The 27,109-nt window shown below is 42.8% G+C and overlaps 1 protein-coding gene across 2 annotated transcripts in view; it reads right to left on the reverse strand.

Moving 5' to 3' along the window:
- htr2aa (5-hydroxytryptamine (serotonin) receptor 2A, genome duplicate a) overlaps positions 1 to 24,164 on the reverse strand; it is a 44,207-nt gene extending 20,043 nt beyond the window's left edge. Inside the window, exons 1-2 of one of the 2 annotated variants that reach the window (XM_058787427.1) lie at positions 24,151 to 24,164; positions 19,050 to 19,261 (exon numbers count right to left, since the gene is read on the reverse strand). In XM_058787427.1, the coding sequence (XP_058643410.1) occupies positions 19,050 to 19,261; positions 24,151 to 24,164 (226 nt within the window). Of the gene's footprint in view, positions 1 to 19,049; positions 19,519 to 24,150 lie in introns of those variants that run through there. The other variant, XM_058787426.1, reaches the window with a different exon arrangement.
- Positions 24,165 to 27,109: the final 2,945 nt, after the last annotated feature.

Consider the following 27,109-nt stretch of genomic DNA (forward strand, 5'->3'; position numbering starts at 1 on the left):
GTTTGAGTTTGGTTCATTCACACTGCCAGTGATTTTATGGAATATGTGTGTGCGTTCACACACATCCCGTAAAGATGTGACAGATGTGACAGGTAATGTGAGGCGTTCCGTTTCACTAAAGCTGGCGACGATCTCAGCTTCAGCGCGGATAGTTGGGAGCTCCCTGATCTCTGCTTCATTACAGTTTGCACATTTTTTCGTTGCGAACGTTGATCTGCCTTCAAAACACCCGGTAAAACAGTCACACGATAAGGTGCGTCATCACTATGACACACCCTATCCGGCTTTTGTTCACACAGCGCTCGTTCCGGGACTGAACCCGGCAATGTTACTAGGTCCCCAACCCGGGATCGATCCCGGAATCAATCCCGGGACGTGTTTGCGTTCACACAGAAGGCACTCCGGCAATTTTCCGGGACCAACGTGCAGTATGAAAGGGGCTATAGTCTCAGCCTCAGACGTCACGCCCACGGAACGTTGGCTAAACGTCTGATGGGCGTATCGCTCCTAATATCGATAGTATCGATACCAATGTTGGTATTGGTATCGGATCGATATTATCCTGCTAAGATCGATATTTTAGGTTATTTTTTTCTCATATACACTTAATACATTGTTTAATACGTTCAACAAAGTGTAGACATGTCTGTGGGTGTATATTCCGCTCTTTTCACATCTCGTATGCAAACATCGCTGCTCCTCCCCTGCTGCGCTGTTCCCTGTCGATACTCCACTCGTACTGCGTCTTGATAAAGACGCATATGGGAAAAAGCCTTTTTTCTCCTGAACTGAAGTCTTATTCAATCACGCAGTGAAAATGCACGACTATTGGTTCGTGCAGTGTGTCTGCAGCGGAGCTGCACGAGCCTATGGCGACGGAGCCCGCCAAAGCCCGCCGGAATGGGCAGGGCATCTGGCTATATAAGTGGCCGTTTCGCCATAGGATCCTCAGATTTCTTCTCCTTCAGCGACGACGACTTCGCCTCGCTGATCCCAGAAGCATGCTCGCCGTTGACAAGCCAGCTGGACCCTGCGGCCTCGAACTGCTTGGCTGATTCGCCTTTTCTTCGCGCTCCAGCATCGCGGCAGTTCCGGTCCTGTTCGCTGCCGCCATCCGGCGAATCTCACACATTATCTAAAAGAGCAAATCGGCGTTGTTTCAAATGCCGTGCCGTCATTGCGGCTCGTGCAGGTCTCCCCTGCACGCCGATGACGGCCACAGCGAGTGCGTGTCCTGTTTGGGGAAATCCCATGCAGACGCCGCGCTTGCTGGCTCTGATTGTTCTCACTGCGAGAACATCAGTCTCGCCTCTCTGCGCTTGCGGATCGCTTTCTTTTCAGAGAGCGACTCCGCCCCTCGCGCCTCCCCGTTTTCTTCCTCCCAGGGACCTGTGAGGAAAAAACAGCGGGGCAGAGGATCTCAGCGCCTGGCTGAGAACGAGCTCACGTCGGCTCAGAGCCTGCGTGCCTCGCTCTCGCCGCACAGAAAGGTTTCTCCCGTCCTTTTTTCCCGACCTGACCAGCGTCCCTCTGCAAGTGCGAGCGATCTGGTCTCGTTCGGGGGAAGTGACGAAGAGCTGGCCGATGACAGCATGTCATTGGCAGCTTCGGACGATGAGGAGCTGTCGGGCTCAGTGGCTGACCCCGCCCCCCCGCGTTCGTCTGCGCCCAGCGCTGCCAAAGCCGGGATGGATACCGAACTTTTCCGTGTCCTCTCAAAGGCGGTTGAAGAGCTGGGATTGGAGTGGTCTCCACCAGAGGAGCCATCTCGCAGCCGTCTTGATGAGTGGTTCCTGCCGGGGCGCCGTCAGGCCCCTCCCCAGCGACCCTCGCCGTTCTTCCCTGAAGTTCACGACGAGCTCACGAGATCTTGGCGCGCCCCCTACTCTGCTCGCCTCCGTACTTCCGCTTCATCCGCCCTCACTACAGTTGACGGCGCTGAAGAAAAGGGGTACGAGAGGATGCCTCAACTAGATGAATCAGTGGCTGCTCACCTCTGCCCACCCACTGCCATCGGTTGGAAAGCAAAGGCCACCCACTCGTCCAAGCCATGCAGGACCACTTCAGCGCTCGCTGGACGCTCCTACGCTTCAGCTGGACAGGCGGCTTCGGCGCTTCACTCAATGGCGGTTCTACAGGTCTATCAGGCCAAACTCCTCTCTGCCATGGACGAGTCTGGGCCTGATCCTGCGATTCTCAGGGAGCTGAGAAGTGCAACAGACCTGGCACTGCGTGCCACCAAGACCACCGCCCAGGCGATAGGAAGGTCCATGGCCAGCCTAGTGGTGCTCGAGCGCCACCTGTGGCTCACGTTAACGGAAATCAAGGACGCGGACAAGGTCCCCTTTCTTGATGCCCCGATTTCCCCCAACGGCCTCTTTGGACTTGCGGTGGAAGGATTTGCTGAGCGTTTCACAGAGGCACAGAAGGCGTCACAGGCCATGCGACACTTCCTGCCAAAGCGCTCCAGCTCCGCAGCTGCTTCAAGTCGCCCTAAACTTGCGCCGACTCAGCAGCCAGCGAAGCCCGCACCTGCCGTTCCCGCCCCTCAGTCTGCCAAGACTCAGCAGACGCGAGGGCGTTCCCGCTCGGCCAGACGCCACCCCCTTCCGAAGCGCCAGGGCCCCCGACCAAGGATAGCGTTGGACCCTGCGCCTCCGGCGTCTTCCTGATCTGCAGAGCAGGAAGAGGAGAGGGCCAAGTCCCGCCGCGGCCGGACCGCCCACCAAACAGCCTCTCTTAAACCTCTTCTCACCCCGTTCATTTCTGGGTGCAGAGGGAAGTGTGTTTGTTGCAAATACAGGGCCCGTACAAGCGCCCAAGCAACCATCCACTGTGATAGTGGAAAAAATAAAACACAAACATTTTCAAAAAGAGAGCAGGTTTCCTCTTCCACTCACGAGTGCCCTGCCTCCGTGCAGTCAGTCACTTGAGTTTATCCAACCCCTTGCCACGCGGGCCGAGGCCTGGCAGGCCATCCCCGGAGTGTCAGAATGGGTTATAGGGATAATAAAACGAGGTTATTCACTCCAATTCGCTCGAAGACCCCCGCGCTTCAGCGGCGTGGTCTCCACCTCAGTACAGGGCGAGAACACTCGCGTTCTACGCTCAGAGGTGATGACACTGTTGGAAAAAGGAGCCATAGAAAGGGTTCCTCCAGCTCAGAGCGAATCAGGCTTTTACAGCCGTTACTTCCTCGTTCCCAAAGGATGGAGGCCTCCGCCCATCCTCGATCTCAGACGCCTGAATCACGCCCTCATGAAGAGGCCGTTCAGGATGATCACGCTGAAACAGATCCTCTCGCAGATTCGCACAGGGGACTGGTTCTGTTCTCTGGACCTGAAAGACGCATACTTTCACATCCAGATAGCCCCCCATCACAGACGATTCTTGAGATTCGCCTTCGAGGGAGTGGCTTATCAGTACACGGTCCTCCCCTTTGGACTGTCTCTGGCCCCCCGCACTTTTACGAAGTGCATGGACGCGGCTCTTTCCCCTCTACGACAGATGGGAATCCGCATTCTCAACTATCTCGACGACTGGCTCATTCTGGCCCAGTCGGAGGTAGAGCTACTCTCACACAGGACCCTCCTCCTCAGCCACTTAAAGTGCCTGGGGCTCAGGGTCAATTTCGCCAAGAGTGCACTGTCCCCCAGACAACGAGTATCGTTCCTGGGAACAGTTCTGGACTCGGCTCAGATGAGAGCGGTGGTAGCGGCAGAACGCGCTCTGGCCATTCAGAAACTAGCGGCCTCCTTCAAGAGCGGCACCGCTCGCCCCGTCAAAGCGTTTCAGAGAATGCCTGTGTGACAGCCCTGGCCCCCTGGAAGAACCCACGATGGATGGAGAAGGGCGTGGCTATGGGAATGGTCTGCAACAGGAAGGTTGTCACGACAGACGCCTCCAACACAGGTTGGGGGGCACTGTGCGAAGGCAAACCGACCTTTGGCCATTGGTCAGAAGCGGAGAACGGCCTCCACATCAACTGCTTGGAAATGCTAGCAGTATGTCGAGCCTGCCGGTTTTTTCTGCCAGACCTAATAGGACACCATGTGCTGATTCGCTCAGACAACATGTCCGTGGTGTCCTATATAAATCACCAAGGAGATCTCTCCTCGAAGCGCCTCTTCATTCTGGTAGAGTGCCTTCTGGAGTGGGCTCAGCGCAATTTGCGCCGCTAAGGGCAGCGACTTGCCGGGCAGATTGAACCAAGGAGCGGATATGTTATCTCGGAGCAATGTCCCCTCAGAGGAGTGGATGCTCCATCCATGGACGGTTCAGATGATCTGGAAGATATTTGGCAAGGCAAAAGTAGATCTTTTCGCCTCCAAAGACAGCTCTCACTGCCCAATTTATTATTCGAAGGTCAGGGACGCGTTGGCCCACGATTGGCCCAACCTCCTCCTTTATGCATTCCCTCCGATCGCCCTGATCCCTCAGGTCATCAGGCGGATCAAAGAACAAGGACACAAGGTTCTATTGGTGGCCCCCTTGTGGGAAAACCAACCTTGGTTGTCAGAGCTGGTTCAGCTGCTAACAGCAGCCCCCTGGCCCTTGCCCCTGAGACGGGATCTCCTCTCTCAGGCGAACGGAACAATATGGCACCCTCGGCCCAAGCTGTGGGCTCTCCACCTGTGTCCGCTCAACGGGAGCCTACCAGCCTCCCAGAGCGTGTGTTAAACACCATTTCTGAGGCTAGAGCCCCGTCTACGAGACGCCTCTACGCCCTTAAGTGGTCTGTTTTCTCCACTTGGTGCCTAGACCGCGGTGAAAACCCGTCTACCTCCGAGTTAGCGGTGGTTCTGTCCTTCCTGCAGGAGCTGCTGGATAAAGGGCGTTCCCCCTCCACACTCAAGGTGTTCGTAGCAGCTATAGCGGCCTTTCATGCCCCTATAGCAGGCCAATCGGTAGGCAGAGACAACTCAGTTGTCTGTTTTCTGAGGGTAGCCAAGAGGCTGAATCCGCCTCTGCCCCTCACCGTCCCTACATGGGACCTGCCCACTCCTTTTGAGCCGCTTCAATCTACGAACCTTCGGTCGCTGTCGCTGAAAACTGCTCTGCTACTAGCACTAGCATCGGTTAAGCGGTGGGAGACCTACAGGCGCTCTCTGTTAGCCCTGCCTGCCTGAATTGGGCCAAACGACTCCAAGGTCGTCCTGAAACCAAGGCATGGTTATGTACCCAAGGTACTTTCAACCCCATTCAGAGCTCAGGTCATCACACTCTCCGCGCTTCCTCCTTCTGAGGAGGACCGGGAGTTGTCCTTGTTATGTCCTGTCAGAGCTTTGAGGATCTACTTCGAGCGCTCTGCCTCATTTAGGCGTACAGAACAGCTCTTTGTTAGCTTCGGTAACCGCGCCAAAGGGCATCCGGTCACACAGCAGAGACTCTCTAAGTGGATAGTGGACGCTGTTACGCAGGCGTACTCTTCCTTGGGCCTACAATGCCCCATTGGAGTATGAGCCCATTCTACTAGAGGCATCGCCTCGTCATGGGCCTGGTGTAGCGGTGTGTCCATTACAGAGATTTGTGCGGCGGCCGGCTGGGCCTCGCCGTCCACATTTGCTAGGTTTTATAGCCTGGATGTACCAGCCTTACAGGCTAGGGTCCTCTCTGCTTAGATGAGCGTACATGTATACGTTATGGGAACAATCCTGACAGAGAATTCTTGACCGCAATGCGCTCAAGCTCTCTAGTTGGGTTCTTGCATACCTCGGTCCTGGAAGTACTGAGTATGTAAGAGTCATAAGGAATGATCACCCAGGCCGAGCATAACCTCTATGAGTTTAGCTCGCTTGGCCTGGAGCATACTATTGAACTTCCCTGTGGGCATTAAATGCTTATGGAGTAATATTATGCAGTCGTTCCTCTGCCTTAGCACGGCGTGATTGAATTGAGTTCCCATATGCGTCTTTATCAAGACGCAGTACGAGTGGAGTATCGACAGGGAACGTACTCGGTTACTGTCGTAACCTCGGTTCCCTGAGATATGGAACGAGTACTGCGTACTTTGCCGTGCCAGACAGCTGCACGACTCAGTCGTCGCTTCAGTCGAAGTAACCTGAGGATCCTATGGCGAAACGGCCGCTTATATAGCCAGATGCCCCGCCCATTCTGGCGGGCTCCGTCGCCATAGGCTCGTGCAGCTCCGCTGCAGACACATTGGTTCGTTTTTTACACACTGCACGAACCAATAGTCGTGCAGTTTCACTGCGTGATTGAATAAGACTTCAGTTCAGGAGAAAAAAGGCTTTTTCCCATATGCGTCTTTATCAAGACGCAGTACTCGTTCCGTATCTCAGGGAACCGAGGTTACGACAGTAACCGAGTACGTTTTGTTGTCATGCCATCACGTGACCCAGCGGCTCAAGCGCAAGCGGATCCAGCGCGAGATGGAAAGGTAGAACTCCGAGCTACAGAAGAAACGAAAAGGGGAGGAAGGATGTATCCTTCACATAGTGCATATTGTATATAATTGTATACCGAATGTGTCCTTTTTATGCAGTATCACTGTAAGGTGTATACTGAGTTTGGCCTTTTAATATTATTTCTTAATGCATTTAGCCACTTAAAAAGATTTCATTATAACGGTTTTCTATGAGAGTAAAATGCTTAACATGTAATTTAGCATGTTTGCATATATATTCTAGGCTCAGCTGTTTGCCACATATTATATTCTATTATCAAACTGTATACCGAATTTAGTCTGTTTATTTATTTGGTCTTTAGCATTGTCTTCCTCCATTGCACCATATTAAATGTTTTTATATTGCAATGAGAGAAAATGAAATTCAGCGTGTTGCATTCATGTTCTGGGTTCATCTGCTTACCTGTACATACATAGTAGGCCTATGTATTTTTATAAACTGTACCGAATTTGGCCTTTTCATATCACAGTTTTTATTGCAATAATAACAAACAAATTTTACAGTATGTATAAAACAAAGAGAAAATACAGTACGTACATAACATACGAAAATCCTTTCAATACTAAACAAGTTATGGTTTAATAGGCCTAGTTCTTTTTCATATCACTGTCTTCATTCAATAAGCCACTTACGTTAAACTTTTCTTTATAATGGTTTTCTATGGGAGGAAAATGCATAATGTGAAAACTTTGAAAGTTGCTTTCATATTCTGGGCACATGCTAACTTGTAGGCCTATATCTAGTTTGCAACATTAATAAGGTGTATACTGAGTTTTGTCTTTTAATATTACGTTCTTAATTTATTAAGCCACGTTAATTATTTTTATAACTCTTTTCTATGGGAGGAAAATACTTAACATGAAACTGTGCATTACTTTCATGTTCTGAGCTCCTCTGCCTGCAAAGTCCTTTTAGAAAGGCAAATAATATCCATGTAGCTTTAAGGTGAATATAATATTAGTCACATCAACATTAGTATTGTTAATTTTTTGAATTGTTATTGGTCATTTAAATGTATGTTTTTTTTTTAAATGACAAGTATCGGTATCGGAATCGGTATCGGGGATACTGGCCCTGTATTTACTCTGTATCGGATCGATACCAAAATTTGCAGTATCGCACACCCCTACTATATGGCACACAAAAGTGGAAACACTTAAGGAGTTTCGAAGTCGTCATCGGATTGATTGAATTATACAGGATTTCTGGGAGATGTGTATGTCGCATTCTTTAACGTTCCGCCTGGAAACAAAGATGCCATGACGCCAAACCCCCTCACGAAAGAAGAAAGCCGTTGTGTTTACAACTGTGATGACAAGCGCTTATCAGGATCAACTAAACACTGGATTTTCAAAAGTATGTGAAATACTTAAAGTTCGCGGAATAGAATCTTTAATATACATCCGAGTTTTACACACCGGCCTATTATTGTGGCGACATTTCCATGCCCCGAAACGTGAAGCTGAACAAAACGAACTGTGATTGGTTGTTTGACATGTCGGTCAAACGGCCTCATGGACGGGCCTTGGCCAATGAAAGCTGCCATGGATTCTGAAGGTCTGGCTATGCGAGACTATACCAAACCTAACCAAGTGTTTAAAAAGTAAATGTGAGATAACAATGCATTTGCTGAAGCAGCCATGACTTTTTTAGCTTGCTTATACATGTCTTTGAACTCTTTTTATCAAGAATCATGTTTCATAGGAACATTCATCTTCCTGATCGCTATGGATTGCAAGTGCAATGCTGTATCAGGTGAACTCCCAAGCAAGTTTACTGTCTGAAAAGCCATACATATGGAGCTGGTTATGTGATGCAAACATGAAAATGTACTAGTTTACAAATCATAGACCATGTTAAAATTGTTTTAAGGTCATAACATAGTGTTGTGCAAGGAGCCACGTGAAAGTAAGTCTTTATTAATCGATATCTGTCCCTATAATTTGTGTTAAAAGGAATAACATTGTTTTACTGCCCCTAGTGTATGCAAGTACATTTTTTATTGTTTCCTTGAATTATTTAGGGGTGAATGAATTGTAGCATTATTTATTTGCACACGCTGTTTGCATTGGTTTAGTGACACAATTATTCACATAATCTTAAAAATGCAAACATGTTAACTACACCAAATGTCTGGATACATTTCTAGTTAAAACGGCATTATTTGATCTTTGTTTGATAAATAACTGCTCTCATGACCAATAGAAAATCTTTTTCTTTGGCAGCGCTAACTGCGGCAAGCAAATAGCAATGAGTTATTTTTAATAAAGTGCAATCTGTAATCCTAATTTACATAGAAAGGAGGCGTATTTGTGCTGAAAAGAATGACAATGACATAATTTGAATACACATTTGAATTTGAATACAATTTGAATGTGCTATTCCAGCACAGTTAGCGCCTGATTAAACTGAACTGCGGCTGGTTAGTGAATAAGACGCAGGGTTTTACACTGTAAAAGCAGACACAAAAGTGCTGCAGCTCACATTTAGGAAAGTGACGATGACTATCCATATCCATCCAGATGCTACAACCCACCCCAGATCTATAATGCAGGTGTATGATCAATAGAGAATAGTTAAGCAGCCATTACTGATGTGACACAGGTGTCAAGTGCTTAAAGTGGCCACGACCCTAATGAGAGTGAAATGAAAGATATATTTCAGTGTCTACGCAGATGCTCGTCATTAGCCCTTCATGCTGCTCATTAAGTCACTCCACTCTTTTTAGTCGGTGAGCGCCGTGGCAACCTAGAGACCACCTGTGCCAGAGAATCATCAGTGCTGCATTAACGGCAGCTATTGAGCTTTGAGTGTTGCTCTGGAACACTCTATTGTCATGGTGACACGACGTGGCAGGGGATTATGCCAGAGCTCTGCTGTGGAGCCGTTTGGGAGATTGAGAGGTTTTAGAGAATCAGGGGGAAATTAGTGTCTGTGTGTATTCTGATCCCATTTATTTTGGCTTCCCTCACTGTCACTCCATCCGGATCTATGGAAAACAAACAGAAACAAAAGAGGAACAGTGAAGACCAAAATATACAAGCATATAAGAAAGACTACAGTATATCTGAAAATCTGACACAGCTAGGGCACGGTAATATACAATACATTCTATATTAACATGATAAGTTGCTTGGTAACTGTAAACAGCCTACACTCAGACTTAGGAATTATATCATGTAATAAATGTAGCTATTAATTGAAAACTGGTGTATTTATCACTATTACTTATCATTAACTATGGTATAGTAACAATAGCACATGGCCTCTCATGGCTTTATTGCTTCATTTGCTTCAGTCATATTGGATATTCAGTCATATCCAAACTGTTGTTTGGATATTAATAGTCACCTTCTTTTAGGGCCATTAATCAAATTTATTTAATCAAATTTTAATCTTTTTTTTTTCTCTCCCTTGCCTCCTATGAGATAATGGACACACAATCACGGCTATTCTTACCTTTTTGGATAATGGGTTAGAAACATGCGCTGCTATTTATAAAATGCCTCTGATTACCACTGGATTACTCAGTGCGCGCATCGTCACGGCTCTAGTACGTCATTGCTGAAACTCAAGGGGAGTTCCTCTCAGATTTGATCACCCCTGCTGCTTCAGATGTGATCCCTCTCTCATGGACTTTTTAAAGTTCTCTGTCCGATGTGTCATTTTCTTGCTCTCTCTGTCATCTCCACTCGTTTGAAAGCACTTCAGCCTTTCTGCTCTCCTCTAAGGAAAGTGGAATCCGTCTGTATTTACAAGTGATTCAGTGGAAGTTTCAGTGGCGTTTCGTTGATCCTCATCACTGGTTCTCAGAAATGTCTCTACAAAGACATTCCCTCAAATGATAATGTGAAGATTGCTTCTATTAAATATCATCATAAAATGATCAAATGACAATAGCCAATCATACACGTAGACCTGTTGCATTTTAAAGAGTCAGTTCAGGTGTTTGGATTGCAGCAGAGAGATGTTTTACAGTCCCCAAGATGCAGAAACGTGGTGTACAAATTGCATTCAGGAGTAATTTTGTGGGTGCATATATGCTGGATTTGCATATTTGCTTAAATAAACAGCACTATCAGCAGTTGCAATTTGTTCTTTGTGGATTCCCCCCATTACCGTTATAACCCCTTTTCAATTATTTTTATTTCTTTTATCTCTTTCTTCAATTATTTTTATTTCTTTTTCTTTTTCTTTTTAGTGTATAGGACAACAAAGAATTGACAGGCAATTGAAGTGGGTGGATAGATAGTAGATATAAAACGACACTACTGTGCAACTGTGTCAGAGCTTATGCATTATCTGCTAGGATATCTCTAAGGATAGGGACACATTAAACTGACACCAAATGCCACTGCCATTGTCAGCTCTTGGTTTTCTTCTTGTGGGTAAAGAAAGAAAGAAACATATAGAATGACAACAAGCGTCTATGCGTTCCCTCTTTACCCTGTCATTGGTTTGCTTTCGTCAGTTCTGTTTTTTTCTCATGGGCTTATTCGCTAAGCTGAATACAATGTTCAAAAACCACCTGACATTGCTCGATGGGCAACCTTCGGCTTGGTGTGTCTCGGAAAAAGGAAAATTTTGTCATCATTTATTCACTCTCATGTCATTCCAAACCTGTATAAGTTTCTTTCTAATGTTAAACGCAAAATATTTTGAAGAATTTTAATGAACCAAACAGTTGTTGGTCCCCATTGACTTCCATAGTAGGGAAAGAAATACTGTTTAAGTCAATTGGTGTCACGGGTGCGTGGTTGTAGTAAAAGATATAAATGAAAGACAGGAGAACGAAACAGCATCAACTCACATTCCCATTTAATTAACTCAAGATCGGACAAATACAGGCGAAAAACTGAGGACTTATAAAAGGCAGAGAACAAAAGAGCAAACAACATAATACAAATCAGGTGGGGATAATGAATTGACAATCAACTAATGAGAAACGGAACCATACCAAATAAGGAAAACGGGAACTTCAGACAGGTAGACACGTGACAATTGGGACCATTAACTGATTACCAGCATTCTACAAAATATCTTCTTTTATGTTCAACATATAAAATAAAGTCATACAGATTTGGAACAACATGAGGGTGAGGAAATGATGCCAAAATTTTCATTTTAAAATTTTCAATTTTCACTATCCTATCCACTATCACTAACTTTTTGTTTGAACTGTTTTTTTATTTATTTTGTACTGTTCTCTGAGGGCCACTCATGTTATCAGGATTTTTGCATAACCCCCCCTCATCAGAACGCTCTGTTTGAATAGATGTGGCAGATTGTAGACTCAGAAGTAAATGCCCACTGCTATGATTGGCTAATAGTTGTGTATGTTTGCCAGCCTACATCCTTCATAGATGGATGCTGCAGTGATTTAAGTTTAAAACGCATAAATACTCAGTACATATTAAATGATTTAACAGACAAAGCAATAGTAACCACATAATAAAAACAGTTACTCACACTTGTGTTGCGACATTACTGTCAGATTCAATATAGTCAGCACAGCATCGTCTTTTAGTTTCAATCTGTCTGAAAATCCCGCATCAAATCGTTCCTTGTTTGTAAACAAATCCGCAGTAAAATGAAGTGAACAAAGGATTGGGTTATTACGCGGTCTGGAACTTCATTAAACATTAAGTTCATTCACTCTTTCCTAATGTTGTGATCAGAAGGAAGGCAATGCAAACACTGTTTTTCCACAGCTTGGCACTGCACAGCATCTTGTTGTATTCTGAGCCATCTTTATCATTTGATTTCTGCACAGACATGCGTTCGCTTCTCATTATTTACACTATGTGCACGAAGCAGTGGGCGAGGCTAAACAGGAAGTGCTGTAGAAGCAGGCGTTGATATTCTTCTGCGGAGGTGGTGCTTATCCACATTATCATGTTATAAAGTGGTACATTCCACAAGCTGTCATTTTGGCAGACTGGCTTCAATATAAGATGTGTTTAGATTAACGAGAATGTTTTGAGTTCTGAAACTTACAGGATGTTTTTATAGCACAATGACCTCCTACAGTATCTGTCAAAAGGAATTTTGGTTTCTCAGTTAATGAGCCCTTTAATGAAAGACATCTGTCCATGAGGAAATACCTTTTTTTCAAGTCTCTCTGAATGTGTATACACTAAGTTTGTATTCATATAATGTTCTTTATCAGAATATCTGTGTTAAAATACACTGTTCTCCAGTCTTGAACTGGAGGAGCAGCCCACAGTATTATAGTGATTAGCTCCTTTTCTCTGTGACTGCATGTGTTCATTGCTGGCACAGTACAGAGCAGCTGGCTGCAGAATTGACCCATTATCAATTCAAATACACGCTAATTATCATCTGATCAATCAGCTTATTACAAGAAAATGTAAGTGGTGTTTTCCCATGCAAAACTTGCTCGTTGCTATGCCAGGAAGTTGTGTTTGGTTGGCAACGCATTGTTATGCAGATGCTAAGTTTTTCTGAGTGGCTGTTTGGGTGGTTGCTAGGTGATTGCTTATGATATTGTCTTTATGATATTCTTAAAAAAATATATCATTTTATTTTCTGCCAGTCAAAACCTAACTCAGATTGTACACCTCTGAGCCACATGATTCAAGCTATCATTCATGTCTGTAGCACACCTCATGCGGTTCAAGTGTTCACGTTTAAATTACAGCGGTTGCCAGATATCTAGAGTTCAAATCGCCAAGTCAAAGCCTCTCTGTTAAAAGGATTCATTTTCTACCCGGGGTTTTGCTTAATTTTTGCTATCTGGCAACCATGCAGACGTGCTCGCTCCTCACAGATGCACCTATGATGATCTGTAAAAACACCAACAAACAAGTATTGTCATGTTCTATGTTCTGTCAGGAGATCTTGACTATGTTGTTTGCAATTGTAGTAGCTGAATAAATGCACCTACTCAACTGCTGTAGTTTTAAAGGATTAATTAACTTCCAGAATAAAATTTACTCATCCCGTGTTATCCAAAATGTTCATGTCATTCTTTCTTCAGTCAAAAATAAATTTAAAGGGATAGTTCACCCAAAAATGAAAATTTTGTCATTCCAAAGTCATTCCAAACCCATAAAACCTTCATTCATCTTTGGAACACAAATTAAGATATATTTGATGAAATCCAAGATCTCTCTGACCCTGCATAGGCAGCAATGCAACTGAAATGTTCCTAGAACCAGAAACATAGTAAGGACATTGGTAAAATTGTCCATGTGACATCAGTGGTTCAATTGTAATTTTACAAAGCAGAGAGAATACTTTTTGTGTGCAGAGAAAACAAAAAATAACGATTTTATTCAACAATTCATCTTTATTCAACCAAATCACATCTTCCGCCATTATCTAGAGTACCTCATGTAAACAATGCATGCGTGTAATGCCTCTGACGTAGAACTCACATGCACTGTGCCTTGTTTACGTGCAGAGGAATGCGTGCAGAGGAATGCATGCAGCATGGAACTCTCCGTAATGGTGACGTGAAGGAGAAGAATTGTTGATTAAAGTTATTTTTGTTTTCTTTGTAGCTTTGTAAAATTACGATTGAACCACTGATGTCACATGGACTGTTTGAGCGAAGTCCTTGCTACGTTTCTGGGTCTGGGAACATTTCCGTTTCAGTTGCTCTCTACGCAGGGTCAGAGAGCTCTCAGATGTCATCAGAAATACCTTAATTTGTGTTCTGAAGAAGAACGAATGTTTGGAGTGTGAGTAAATAAAGACAGAATTGTCATTTTGGGGTGAACTGTCCCTTTAAGGTTTTTGAGGGAAAACATTCCAGGATTTTTCTCCATATATTGGACTTCAATGGGGATTAATGGGTTGAAAGACCAAATTGCATTTTCAGTGCAGCTTCAAAGGGCTCTACCTGATCCCAGATGAGGAATAAGGGTCTTATCTAATGAAACGATCAGTCTATTTCTAAAAAAAATAAAAGAATCATATACTTTTAAACCACAAATGCTCGTCTTGCTCTAGCTTGACCACACACATGACTTAGTCATATTGGAATGGTAACGCGTGACGTAGGCGGAAGCACCAACCCAGTGCTTACAAAGCGAACGTGCAAACAAAGTCAAACGCCCTTTTAAAAAAAGGTAAAACAATGATGTTGGACGATTTTAAAGTTAGAGGAGAAAATAAGAGTTTTTCGCACTACCCTATACCTTTTTGAATTGAAGTACACAGATGAAGAACTAACCACGCAACCTTTCCAAAATGATGATGATTAGTTGCACATGTGCATCACAGAGCTAGTGCAAAATGAGCATTTGTGGTTAAAAAGCATATACATTTTTACTTTGTTTAGAAAATGACCGACTGTTCCACTAGATAAGACCCTTATTCCTTGGCTGGGATCGTGTAGCCCTTGCCTTGAAGCTGCCTTGAAACTACAATCTGGACCTTCAACCCATTGGCCACCACTGCAGACTAATTTAAAAGACTAAGACTAAATGAAAAATGTCTGACAAAATTAACGCTAAGTCTGTGAAGTTTAACAGAGACTTGCATGCAGAAGTCTCATCCACTCTGGACAGTACAATGGAAAAATTTCCATATATGACTTTCTAACATTTACAGATGGAGACTATCTGTGAAATGTAAGTTTTGCAATGAGGAAAACACCACATCTCAAACCCTTTAGAGCAAATAGCCTACGTTATCTGTCAGCAGCCCATGTATCTGTTAGAGCATCTGACGGGGCAAGCCACTTTAAACTATAGGCTACGTGCTAATTTTAAAGCCCTTAACACAAAGCATATTTCATGTTTAGGACAAATTGGATTGTGCACTTTCTCTGCAGCAGCTCAGTCTGTGTCACTCAAATCAAACTACTGTATATCAATATAAAGTGTATAGCCTCATTTATAAAAAACAAAAAATATTGCAAAAACTCAGTATGCCGCCCAGCCCAATTTGCAATGCAATGCAACCTAAACATAACCAAATATCTATATACAGATTACTGTTAGCAAATTTCTTAAAAGATGACAACAGTAAAACAATAGCAACATTTGAGGAAACACTGTGTTTGTGTATGCACGTGCACATGCATGCGAGACAGCGAGAGAGAAAAAGAGAGAATGTAACAGAGAGAATGTGACTCAACCATCAAACACAAGGACAAAGAGCTTAATCAAGCCAATTAATTAGGCAGAATAAAGGTTCATAAAAATGCTAGAGCAACAATAGTGTCATTTTTCCTGAACAACAAAACAAAAAAGCACAGCTAGAAAGCGGACAAAGACACATTGCTCCATAGGAGTACAGGTGAAGTGCTGAGTGTCTTCAGCATCCAATGGATTTGAATAGCATCAGTCCAGCATTTACGCAGCGGAAAATAATTAGACTTTCTCTCAAAATTCTCCCTCAACATCTTCTTTAATGGCTTCTTTTGTCTGGCCATTTAACAGACAGATTTAGAAAGCAGCAGAGGTCATTCCACTCTCACACACACACCTTGAAATGTTAACAAGGTTTTAACGTGTAACATGTGACTCTGTCTGGAAACAGTGACATGACATTTATTCACATCCACAGTCTGACTAATAGTACTAATACTTCCCACAGCAAATACAGAGGGGACAGATGAGCAGAAGAGAGATGGAAACGGTGAAGAAGGTGGCGTGTTTCTCTCAAACACACTCTTGTGCGATCTTAACCTCTCTGTCTCTGAGTTCTTCAAAGCCGCTGTCTCGGCACACAGACAACAGCCTGAAATGCAGCGTGACAATGACATTTCGCTGTCAGGCTCCATCAGAAAAACACATTTCTTATTCCTACTGGAATAGTAAACACATCTTCAGACTCTATCATGAACGAAAATGAAATCTTTTGTGCTAAACCATGCATTTTTCATGTGTTTGGACTCATTATAAAATATAGGGGCAATTAAATTAATCCACAATGTCATCCAGCAAACCATTCGCATGAAAATAACCTCGTCAGTGTACACAAGGCCACTAATGATCAATTAACACATCCACTTTAAGTACACAAATAGCAAATTACACAGAAATTAACATTTCCCTGATGAAACACGACAGATAATGAATCCAAGCGAAATTTACAACACAATGTGGAATGATAAATAAACATATAAACTTGAAAATTAAATATCAGAACAGTGAAAACAATCAGTGAACTAAAATTTAGAATGCAGTCAGAACAGTGGCAAGTTTAAATATTACCATGAAATGCCACAAATACTCTATGCTACGAAAGTCACTTCAAACAATGTGTATGTTAATACACCATACCTTACTTTATGCAAACAGTGTTTCAAGAATAAAATGGGCATATAATTGGTTTAGATTTTACATGCCTCAAGAAGTTATATAATTTGAAAAATGTGCATAATTTGATTTCTCTGAAGTGTTTATTAACATATTATACAGTATATCATAATTTAAAGGGTCACTGAAGTGTATGTTGTCTAGTCCAATCACATCTTTCTCAAGATAGTGACATCTACAGGAATGTGTGCTAGGGACTAGCTCACAGACATTTATACGGAAATTATGTAACCAACAAGTCGACCACTGTGTTTACATGCAATCCATTTGAAATAATCCATTTGACTCAAACAGTTCTACCAAAAAACAAACAAACAAACAACCAAAAAACATTAGCATTCATTCACGTAATCAACATTAGCCAAAATACAGCTTTAGGTTCTCCAAAACCGAAATGCTCCTACACCTTGCTCGTTTTCAAAGTGCATAGTCTACTGCAATATCCACTTTTCAAAATATTTTATTTTGAAAACATGACAGTAATTTGAATGTAGCCTTTGTAAAAAATAAATAAATAATTATATATATATATTTTTTTTTGCATATGTCACACTTGAATGATTCAGATCATCAAACTAATTTTAATACTACACAAAGATAACCTGAGTAAATACAAAATGCAGTTTTGAAATAATGATTTAATTTATTAAGGGATTACATGAAAAAGTAATTGCCCCCTAAATCTAATAACTGGTTGTGCAACCACTGCAAGCAAGCGTTTGCGATAGCTGGCAATGAGTCTTTTACAGTGCTGTGGAGGAATTTTGGCTCACTCTTCTTTGCAGAATTGTTTTAATTCAGCCACATTGGAGGGTTTTCGAGCATGAATGGACTGTTTAAGATCATACCACAGCATCTCAATCGGATTTAAGTCCGGACTTTGACTTGGCCACTCCAAAACCTTAATTTTGTTTTTCTTGAGCCATTCAGAGGTGGTCTTGCTGGTGTGTTTGGTATCATTGTCCTGCTGCATAACCCGAGTGCGCTTGAGCTTGAGATCACAAACTGATGGCCGGACATTCTCCTTCAGGATTTTCTGATTGAGTGCAGAATACATAGTTCCATTAATTATGGCAAGTCATCCAGGTCCTGAAGCTGAAAAGCAGCCTACCACCACCACCATGCTTAACTGTTGGTATGATGTTCTTTTTATGAAATCCTGTGTTGGTTTTAGAAATGGCTTTATTACCATTTCCAGACTGATACATGTCAACTATTTTGTTTCTCATCTGTTCTTGAATTTCTTTAGATCGTGGCATGATGTGTTGCTCTTTAAGCATGCTTTACTTTGTCAGGTTCTATTTAAGTGATTTCTTGATTCAACAGGTCTGGCAGTAATCAGGCCTGGGTGTGGCTAGTGATATTTAACTCCGTGTTTAATCACAGTTCTGTCATGATTTAACAGGAGAGGGCAATTAATTTTTCACATAGGGCCAGGTAGGTTTGGACAGCTTTTTTCCCTTAATAAATGAAATCATAATTTAAAAACTGCATTTTGTATTTACTTGCATGATCTTTGTGTAATATTAAAATCTGTTTGATGATCTGAGTCTTTTAAGTGTGACAAATATGCAAAAAAAAAAAAACAGGAAGGAGGCAAAAACCTTTTCACGGCACTGTATAAATATATATATATATATATTTGTGAAAAAAAATAATGTAAGCAACTAGTATTTTCAATGTTGTCTAACAGCAACAGTAGCATTTAGTCGACTAGTCTTGCACATCCCTAGACATCGTACCTTCACTGCTCCAATCATGTTGATTTTGTTGGAGATCGGATGGGGAATACCACAAGATGGTACCATGATTTTATGAGAATGTAATGTGTTTTTATGCCAATTATGACAAAAACAAAAGTCACGAATGTGAAATGCTCACATTTGCTTTAAAAACAGCAGACCAAAAGCAAATTATATGATATAAAAATTATATAATGATATCAAATGACGCTTCTTGCTGAGGTCAAAGTTGATCTAATCCATGTCCGACTTAGAGCGCTGTTCCAGTCATTATTTTCAAGAAGGAGGTGGGAAAATCCTAAAGTATGTGGTGGAAAAATTCCATCTTCCCCTTATTAAAATCAACCACATCTGTGCTTCAAACTTTTCCAGTGGAAACTCGTATAGCAATAACTCTATATGGTTTCAATGCACTGATTGGAAACTACGGCAACCTGACAGATACACACACCATGTCTTAAGAGTCCTACAAACGTACCAGACATTAATGTTATTCAGAAACAACACTGTGTAAGTGAAAGCTCACATCCAAACATCACTGCCAACATAATCAATTACTGCTGTCAAAATCGAAGCAGACTCACCATACACAATGGTCACCATGGAGACAGGCATGACCAGAAGTCCCAGAAGCATATCTGCCACCGCCAGTGACATGAGAAAGTAATTGGTGGCATTTTGCAGTTTTCGTTCCAGATTGACAGCCATGATTACTAAAATGTTCCCGGTAACCGTAATAATAACCACAACCAAAATCAGTAACGCAGCCCAGTTTTTCCGAACTAACTCCTCTTTGCTCGTCTCGCCGTTGCACCTTTGCCATGACAGCAGTTCTGTTTTTTCACTGGAAGTGCTGCTGATGGATAAATTGGGAAAGAGAGATGCTTCAGTGTCAGCCCAACTTCTGTTGCAGCCAAATGAACTGTTACGAACCACATTACCCAGTATGATGTCCGGGCTTGGAGTCCAGGTGTCAGGGTCAAAGGGCATGAGGTTCGAAGAGGTGAAGACGCTTTTAGGCACAGGTTTTGAAATGTTGGCATGCAAGTTCATAATGTCCCTTATTAACGCTGCTAGACTCTCAAAGACAAAAGTTTGTTACTTCCCAAGTTCGGTTAGAGGTCATGTATCCTTCTTTTCTTCATAGCATCTTTTATCAAGCCATTGAGTCCAGAGGTTTGCTTCATTCTGTCCTCTTTGAAAACACTCCCGAAGTCTTCCTGCTACTCTTTTACTGTCACCAAAAAGCCTGAAAAATGGAAAATGTAAGGTGTAATGATGAAATGTTCCCATAATCCGTGCATTTCTGAAAGCGCAGAGTGTGTTGTGTCTGTTAAGTGAAGTCTTCTTGCTCCTCTCTGTTCTCGTTGTCAGAACACAACAGATTTTACGAGCTGGATGACCTGATAGTTGAGCGCGCGCTCTCTCTCGCTCCCTCTCTCAGCTCTCTCTGGCGGTGTGCGGAGCTAGCAGATTCTGGTCCTCCTCAAGCCAGTGATCATTCTGTTCAATCCAGCTGTGCTGAGTGAGAGAGAGGGAGAGAGAGGGGGAGAGAGAGACTGAAGTGTGAGTCAGGGGTTTAGTGAAAGTTCCTCAGGTGTTTCCTCCTTCTTCTGCACCTGCGTCTGCAACTACCAAGACGAATCAGGGAGCTTATTTAATGTGACAGGCGACACACATACACACGCTCCACTTGCTCCAGGCCCAAAGAAAATATGATTGATAAAAATAGGCAAGATTAGGAAAACATTTAGACAAAGATATAAGAACAAGCTTACTACGAGAAGTCAGTCCTTTTATCCATCCATCCTTCCATCTATCTGTCTATCCATCCATACATCTATGTATCTATACGTCTATCTATATGTAAATGTCTTATCTACCCCCTATCCATCCATCCATCCATCCAATGATCTTACATATTTATACAGTATCTACTGTATCAACGCAACACTTTTGTTTTTGTCCCCATTTTTCACGAGCTGAACCATAGACTGTAAAAAAAGATGGACGACGCGTCTCCGCTTCCTTCCACTATAGAAAAGTGAAGCCAAAGCATCTCAGTATGGCCGTTGCCATCGTGAGTAAATGACGTCATTTGAAGCCCGAGTCTGCGCAGTAGAGATTCGTTTGGAGCCAGAGTCTGCGCAGTAGTGTCGTGAGGTGGAGCTGCGGTATCAAACTCCCGCAGACCCAATCAACCATAATGACACTCCCCATTTTTATAGCATCAAATTACTAGCTAAAATCAAACTCATCACAAAAACGATCAATTGAACATACAGTATATCAGCGTGATAACAACTACCTTAAATGATCAAAACCTTATTTCGGAAAATTGTATTGGAAGTATAATTAATTTTTTTATCTTGACTCAAGTCCCATTCGTTTACATGGAGAGGGCGGGGTTTATGACCTGTACTGCAGCCAGCCTCCAGGGAGCAATCAAAGAGCCCACAGCTTCACTTTTCAGGACGTGTGAGGCACACCTGAGCTGAACTCAAAGATCTAAGACTTTTTCTATGTATACAAAAGGCCTATTTCTCTCAAATATTGTTCACAAATCTGTCTAAATCTGTGTTAGTGAGCACTTCTCCTTTGCAGAGATAATCCATCCACCTCACAGGTGTGGCATATCAAGATGCTGATTAGACAGCATGATTATTGCACAGGTGTGCCTTAGGCTGGTCACAATAAAAGGCCACTCTAAAATGTGCAGTTTTATCACACAGCAAAATGCCATAGATGTTGCAAGTTTTGAGGGAGCGTGCAATTGGCATGCTGACTGCAGGAATGTCCACCAGAGCTGTTGCCCGTGAATTGAATGTTCATTTCTCTACCATAAGCCGTCTCCAAAGGAGTTTCAGAGAATTTGGCAGTACATCCAACCGGCCTCACAACCGCAGACCACGTGTAACCACACCAGCCCAGGACCTCCACATCCAGCATCTTCACCTCCAAGATCGTCTGAGACCAGCCACCCGGACAGCTGTTGCAACAATCGGTTTGCATAACCAAAGAATTTCTGCACAAACTGTCAGAAACCGTCTCAGGGAAGCTCATCTGCACGCTTGTCGTCCTCATCGGGGTCTCGACCTGACTGCAGTTTGTCGCAAGGATCTGTACACAATTCCTGGAAGCTGAAAACATCCCAGTTCTTGCATGACCAGCATACTCACCGGACATGTCACCCATTGAGCATGTTTGGGATGCTCTGGATCGGCGTATACGACAGTGTGTTCCAGTTCCTGCCCAATATCCAGCAACTTCACACAGCCATAGAAGAGGAGTGGACCAACATTCCACAGGCCACAATCAACAACCTGATCAACTCTATGCAAAGGAGATGTGTTGCACTGCGTGAGGCAAATGGTGGTCACACCAGATGCTGACTGGTTTTCGGACCCCCCCGGACCCCCCCGGACCCCCCAATACAGTAAAACTGCACATTTTACAGTGGCCTTTTATTGTGGCCAGCCTAAGGCACACCTGTGCAATAATCATGCTGTCTAATCAGCATCTTGATATGCCACACCTGTGAGGTGAATGGAGTATCTCGGCAAAGGAGAAGTGCTCACTAACACAGTTAAAAAGTTCATTTATTTCAGTAATTCAACTTAAATTGTGAAACTCGTGTATTAAATCAATTGAATGCACACAGACTGAAGTAGTTTAAGTCTTTGGTTCTTTTAATTGTGATGATTTTGGCTCAAATTTAACAAAAACCCACCAATTCACTATCTCAACAAATTAGAATATGGTGACATGCCAATCAGCTAATCGACTCAAAACACCTGCAAAGGTTTCCTGAGCCTTCAAAATGGTCTCTCAGTTTGGTTCACTAGGCTACACAATCATGGGGAAGACTGCTGATCTGACAGTTGTCCAGAAGACAATCAAGGCCACTGTCAAAGAAACCTGAGCTTCCATACCACCTCAGCAGTGCCACAAACTGATCACCTCCATGCCACGCCGAATTGAGGCAGTAATTAAAGCAAAAGGAGCCCCTACCAAGTATTGAGTACATATACAGTAAATTAACATACTTTCCAGAAGGCCAACAATTCACTAAAAATGTTTTTTTTTTTTTTATTGGTCTTATGAAGTATTCTAATTTGTTGAGATAGTGAATTGGTGGGTTTTTGTTAAATGTGAGCCAAAATCATCACAATTAAAAGAACCAAAGACTTAAACTACTTCAGTCTGTGTGCATTGAATTTATTTAAAACACGAGTTTCACAATTTGAGTTGAATTACTGAAATAAATGAACTTTTCCATGACATTATAATTTATTGAGATGCACCTGTATATATGTAAATGTCTTATCTACCTCTCTATCAGTCCATCCATCCATCCATCCAATTATCATATATCTATATATCTACTGAATAAGTCTATCTAAACGTCTTATCTATCCCTCCATCAGTCCATCCATCCTTCCATCCAATTATCCATCTATCCATCCATCTATCTGTTTAGCTGTACGTCTATCTATATGTAAACATATCTGTCCCTCTAAGTCCATTCATCCAATTTTTATTCTATTCATGCATATATCTATCTGTAAATCTATGTATTTATCCCCATCATCTATTTTTCCATCCATCCATCAGTCACGCTATGTATTTCCTTAAGCTCTCTCTTTCTCTCTTCCTCTCTTGTCTCTTTTTCTCCTCCCACTCTTTACATTTGAACTGTCTCATTACCCCCAGCACTGTACCGCTTATCTTCTTTTTTGTTGTTCATCTAACCTGGCAGTCATGTCTTGTAGAATAAATGTTTACATGTGAATGTGTGCGTGCGGTGTGAAATGGAACTGTATTATGCCGGGCATGTGAACATGCTTGTGTTGACTATAGACATGAGACTGATAATAAAATAACCTGTCAGATGTTGACTATCAATAGCTCAGTGCCAATTATGTCACCTTTTAATGAGCACTGCTCAGAGATTTACACATTAATTCTTTACATAAGAAAGACACACACATGCAAGCTGGTAGGCCACTTTGACAAACAAAAATATTGAACTGACAATTTGAATTCTTTATACAGAAGGAGGATACATGTATGCAAAAATAAATGAATATAGCAAATAGCTATTTAGATTCATTCAGACATGCAGGAAGAAAATGACTGCAATTAACTTTAGCTTTGTTAGAAATATTTTGCACTTAACAGTCTATCGGTGGTCTTTACTCTTTACAGGTTTTGTTCTCTCCTTCAATGTTTGGAAATATTTGCAAATAATAATCTCAGCACTATAACAGAATGCCTTCAGTCTTTATTCTGCTCGGTTCATTAGCAGCACAAATGAAAGTTGCCGAGGTGCAGTAATGAATAAGTTATGCAAATATTAACATCACATTTTCAGCTGCATGCTTTTCTTGCTTCATTTCTCAGCTCTAACTGTATTCCGGTTGACATTTTGTGGTACAGTGATGCTTTTGTCACATCATACAGACATGCAGATTACCTATTCAATAGTAGTGGCAGCAGGCTGCTGTATTTCTGATTTAAGACTTTATAGTCAGTGATGGCACTGATAACCTAAACACATTAATTAATACTGAATGTTGTCTGTATGATGTGTCTTGCATTAAAAATACAGTAAAAGGAAACCATCCACATGTGCGTCATTTGAAGTTTAAGCTAATTGTTCATAAGAATACAGACAGTGGAAGCATGAGCTGTTTCATTCCAGACCCTCAGCACAACTCCAGGTCACTGGACAAGACATCAGCACTAGCCCTCCAGCTCTACTTTCCACTCAGATATCAGCAAACTCGCTGCCACTCAAAGCCAGTTGTTGCCATGAAAAGGCTTTGTCGCTAACAATGCATTCAATAGGGAATGAGATAACCAAACGATAATCACATTGTTGCCTCTTTTTTGACCTATCACAGGCTCATAACCATGGAGATGCTCAGAGCTTGAGCAGATAAGAACAAAGAGACTGCAAAGGCCAAGAGGCCATCAACACGAATAGAAGAACATGAGAAAGAAAAAGCTAAAAAAAACACTAATGCAATATAGATTATAAGATAATAAACTAATGCTTCTGTGCAATAAATGGTCATAAAAACAAATATTTGTATAAAAAAATATATAAGAAGAAAGTACTTTATTAACATAAATGTGTTTTCCTGCTCTAGATAAATAGTTAGGATCAGCCTGGCCAGTTTGAGGCTTGAATAGAAGTTATTTAGAAATGATGTATGACTGAAGCTTAAAATAATCCTTTGTTGCCCTTGGCTTTGATAGTGCTGCAGTCCCACACCACTTTACAAAAACAAAATCTAATTTGAATAATGATTCAAAATTACAAAGGCATCTTCTAAATCTGTGCATAGCATAGCACAGATTTCCCATTGTTTGATTGGTCTATCAATAACACATGTGAAATCCAATGTCTTTAAAGTCCAGGTACACTCAAACACCAGATTATCAAATTCGAGTATAGGTGCGATCATAATATATCATCATACATAATTACAGTTTATTTCTGGTTCTTAATTGGATTACCCCCCAAAATTAAAATTCTGTCATTAATTACTTACCCTGTCATTCCAAACCCACAAGACCTTTGTTCATCTTCGAAACACAAATTAAGATATTTTTGATGGGATGGGGTGGGTTCTAAATTTGTACAGTTGCTTTTTTTCACTACTGTTTCCAGAAGAAAATTTAATAAAAAGTAAACAAAAAAAACAAAAAAAGATATTTTTGATGAAATCAGAGAGCTTTTTGACCCTCCATAGACAGCATTGTAATTGAAATGTTTCCAGGAAGCTCTCAGATTTCATTAAAAAAAAAAATTAAAAAAGGAATTAGTGACACAATTTTTCATTTTTGGGTGAATAATCCCTTTAATGATTTATACAGATTACACAATTTACATAGGTTTTCCCAATTTTCACACAATCGCAAATAATCACTGTTTTAAATTTTATTTCAGGTTTATACTAGTGCTGACAAAATTAGCGCATTAACACCTAATTAATTAGGCGATAAATTTTTCCAGTTTAACCCCGTTAAAAATAATTAAGGCAGTTGAAGCAGGGGTGGAGCAAGGGGTTGGCCACCCCACTCACAACTACTGCTTCTGTCTCTTTTTTTCCTTGACAAAAACGGTTTTATTTACAACCACATCAAGCAGGAGACTTTTCAGATGGACACTCCACTTTGCCTCAGCGCCAGGCAAAGCACCAAACAAGCACGCAGAACATCAGTAAACTGTGGTCAGATGAGATGTTGCTCTTCAATTGCATGCATGAATACGCCGGCGCGCACTGTAGCTGTCACGACACAGGCATAAGTGGTCAAACAAGGGTATTTATTAAGGGAGACTGAGAAGACAACCAGGAGGTGACGAGAGGTGAGTAATGCACTATGAGACGAGATCCAGATGGCTAGGCTTGCAGTAACAGTCATTTGCTTTCTTGCAGGAAACACGTGGAACGGCTGGAGCAGTGGAGAATTAGGAACTTCTGAGGTAAGGGAAACACACAGGTAAGTATAATAGGTCTGACTTGGTTCAGGTAGGTGAACTGTAGACCGGACGAGGAAGGAGTGTGGGGAGTGTGCAGATATAGTGGAGCTTGATTGGCTGCAGCAGGTGCGGGGAATCACAATGCAGGTGATTGTGATCTTGTGAACGTGGGTGCTGGTGACTGAAGTGGCTATTACTCTCTGACACTACTCCCTCCCCCAGAGGTGACTCCTGACACCCTACCACGACAACGGGGATGGCCACGGCCTCTGGGTGCCTCGGGCCACCCAGGATCTTTCCTCTGGTCCATATCATTCCCAATCCACCAGGTACTCGAGCTGGCCGCCCCGTCGCCGGGAGTCCAGAATGTCACGGACCTGGTAGACTGCGGCCTCTTCCAAAACTTCTGGGGGAGGTGGTGCGTCCGGTTCGGTGCATCCTGTGGTGGAAGGGGAGAAAGGTTTCAGGAGTGAGACATGGAAAGTGGGATGTATTCGATACCTGGCCGGGAGTTGGAGCTGATACGTGACTTCGTTGACCTGCCTCTGTATTGGAAAGGGTCTTTGGGGAACAGGCAGAGGAACCAGCTTGCCAGCTGGAAGATGGCGAGGGGACTTAGACATGGCACAGACTGAGCAGCTGCGGACGTACCTGATGACATCCTTGGCCATACTGGGCTACCAGTACCGAGCTTGAAGGAGCGAGAGGGTTCGATGGCTGCCTGGGTGTCAAGAGCCCGGTACTTCATGAACTGAGCACAGGAGGATGGAACGTAGGTCTTCCCTTCTGGGCCTCCCTGCGGAGCTGGCTCAGTGTGGGGGGCGTCACAGATGTGCTTGGTGAGTTCCCATTGAATGGGGCTGACAATGAGGGCTGGAGGGAGAATGGGTTCAGGTTCTGAGGGCTGATCGGGGGCGTGTAACCGGAAGAGTGCATCTGCCTTGGGGTTCTGGTTTCCGGGACGGTAGGTGATGGAAAAATGGAAACGTGTGAAGAACAGGGCCCAGCGGGCTTGACAGGGGTTGAGGCGTTTAGCATCTCTGAGGTACTGAAGATTCTTGTGGTCGATTATGACGGTGAATGGAGAGGAAGCTCCCTCCAGCCAGTGACGCCACTCCTCCAGAGCTAACTTGATGGCTAACAGTTCCCGAT

The sequence above is a fragment of the Onychostoma macrolepis genome, chromosome 09 (assembly GCF_012432095.1).
Source record: "Onychostoma macrolepis isolate SWU-2019 chromosome 09, ASM1243209v1, whole genome shotgun sequence".
NCBI lineage: Eukaryota > Metazoa > Chordata > Actinopteri > Cypriniformes > Cyprinidae > Onychostoma > Onychostoma macrolepis.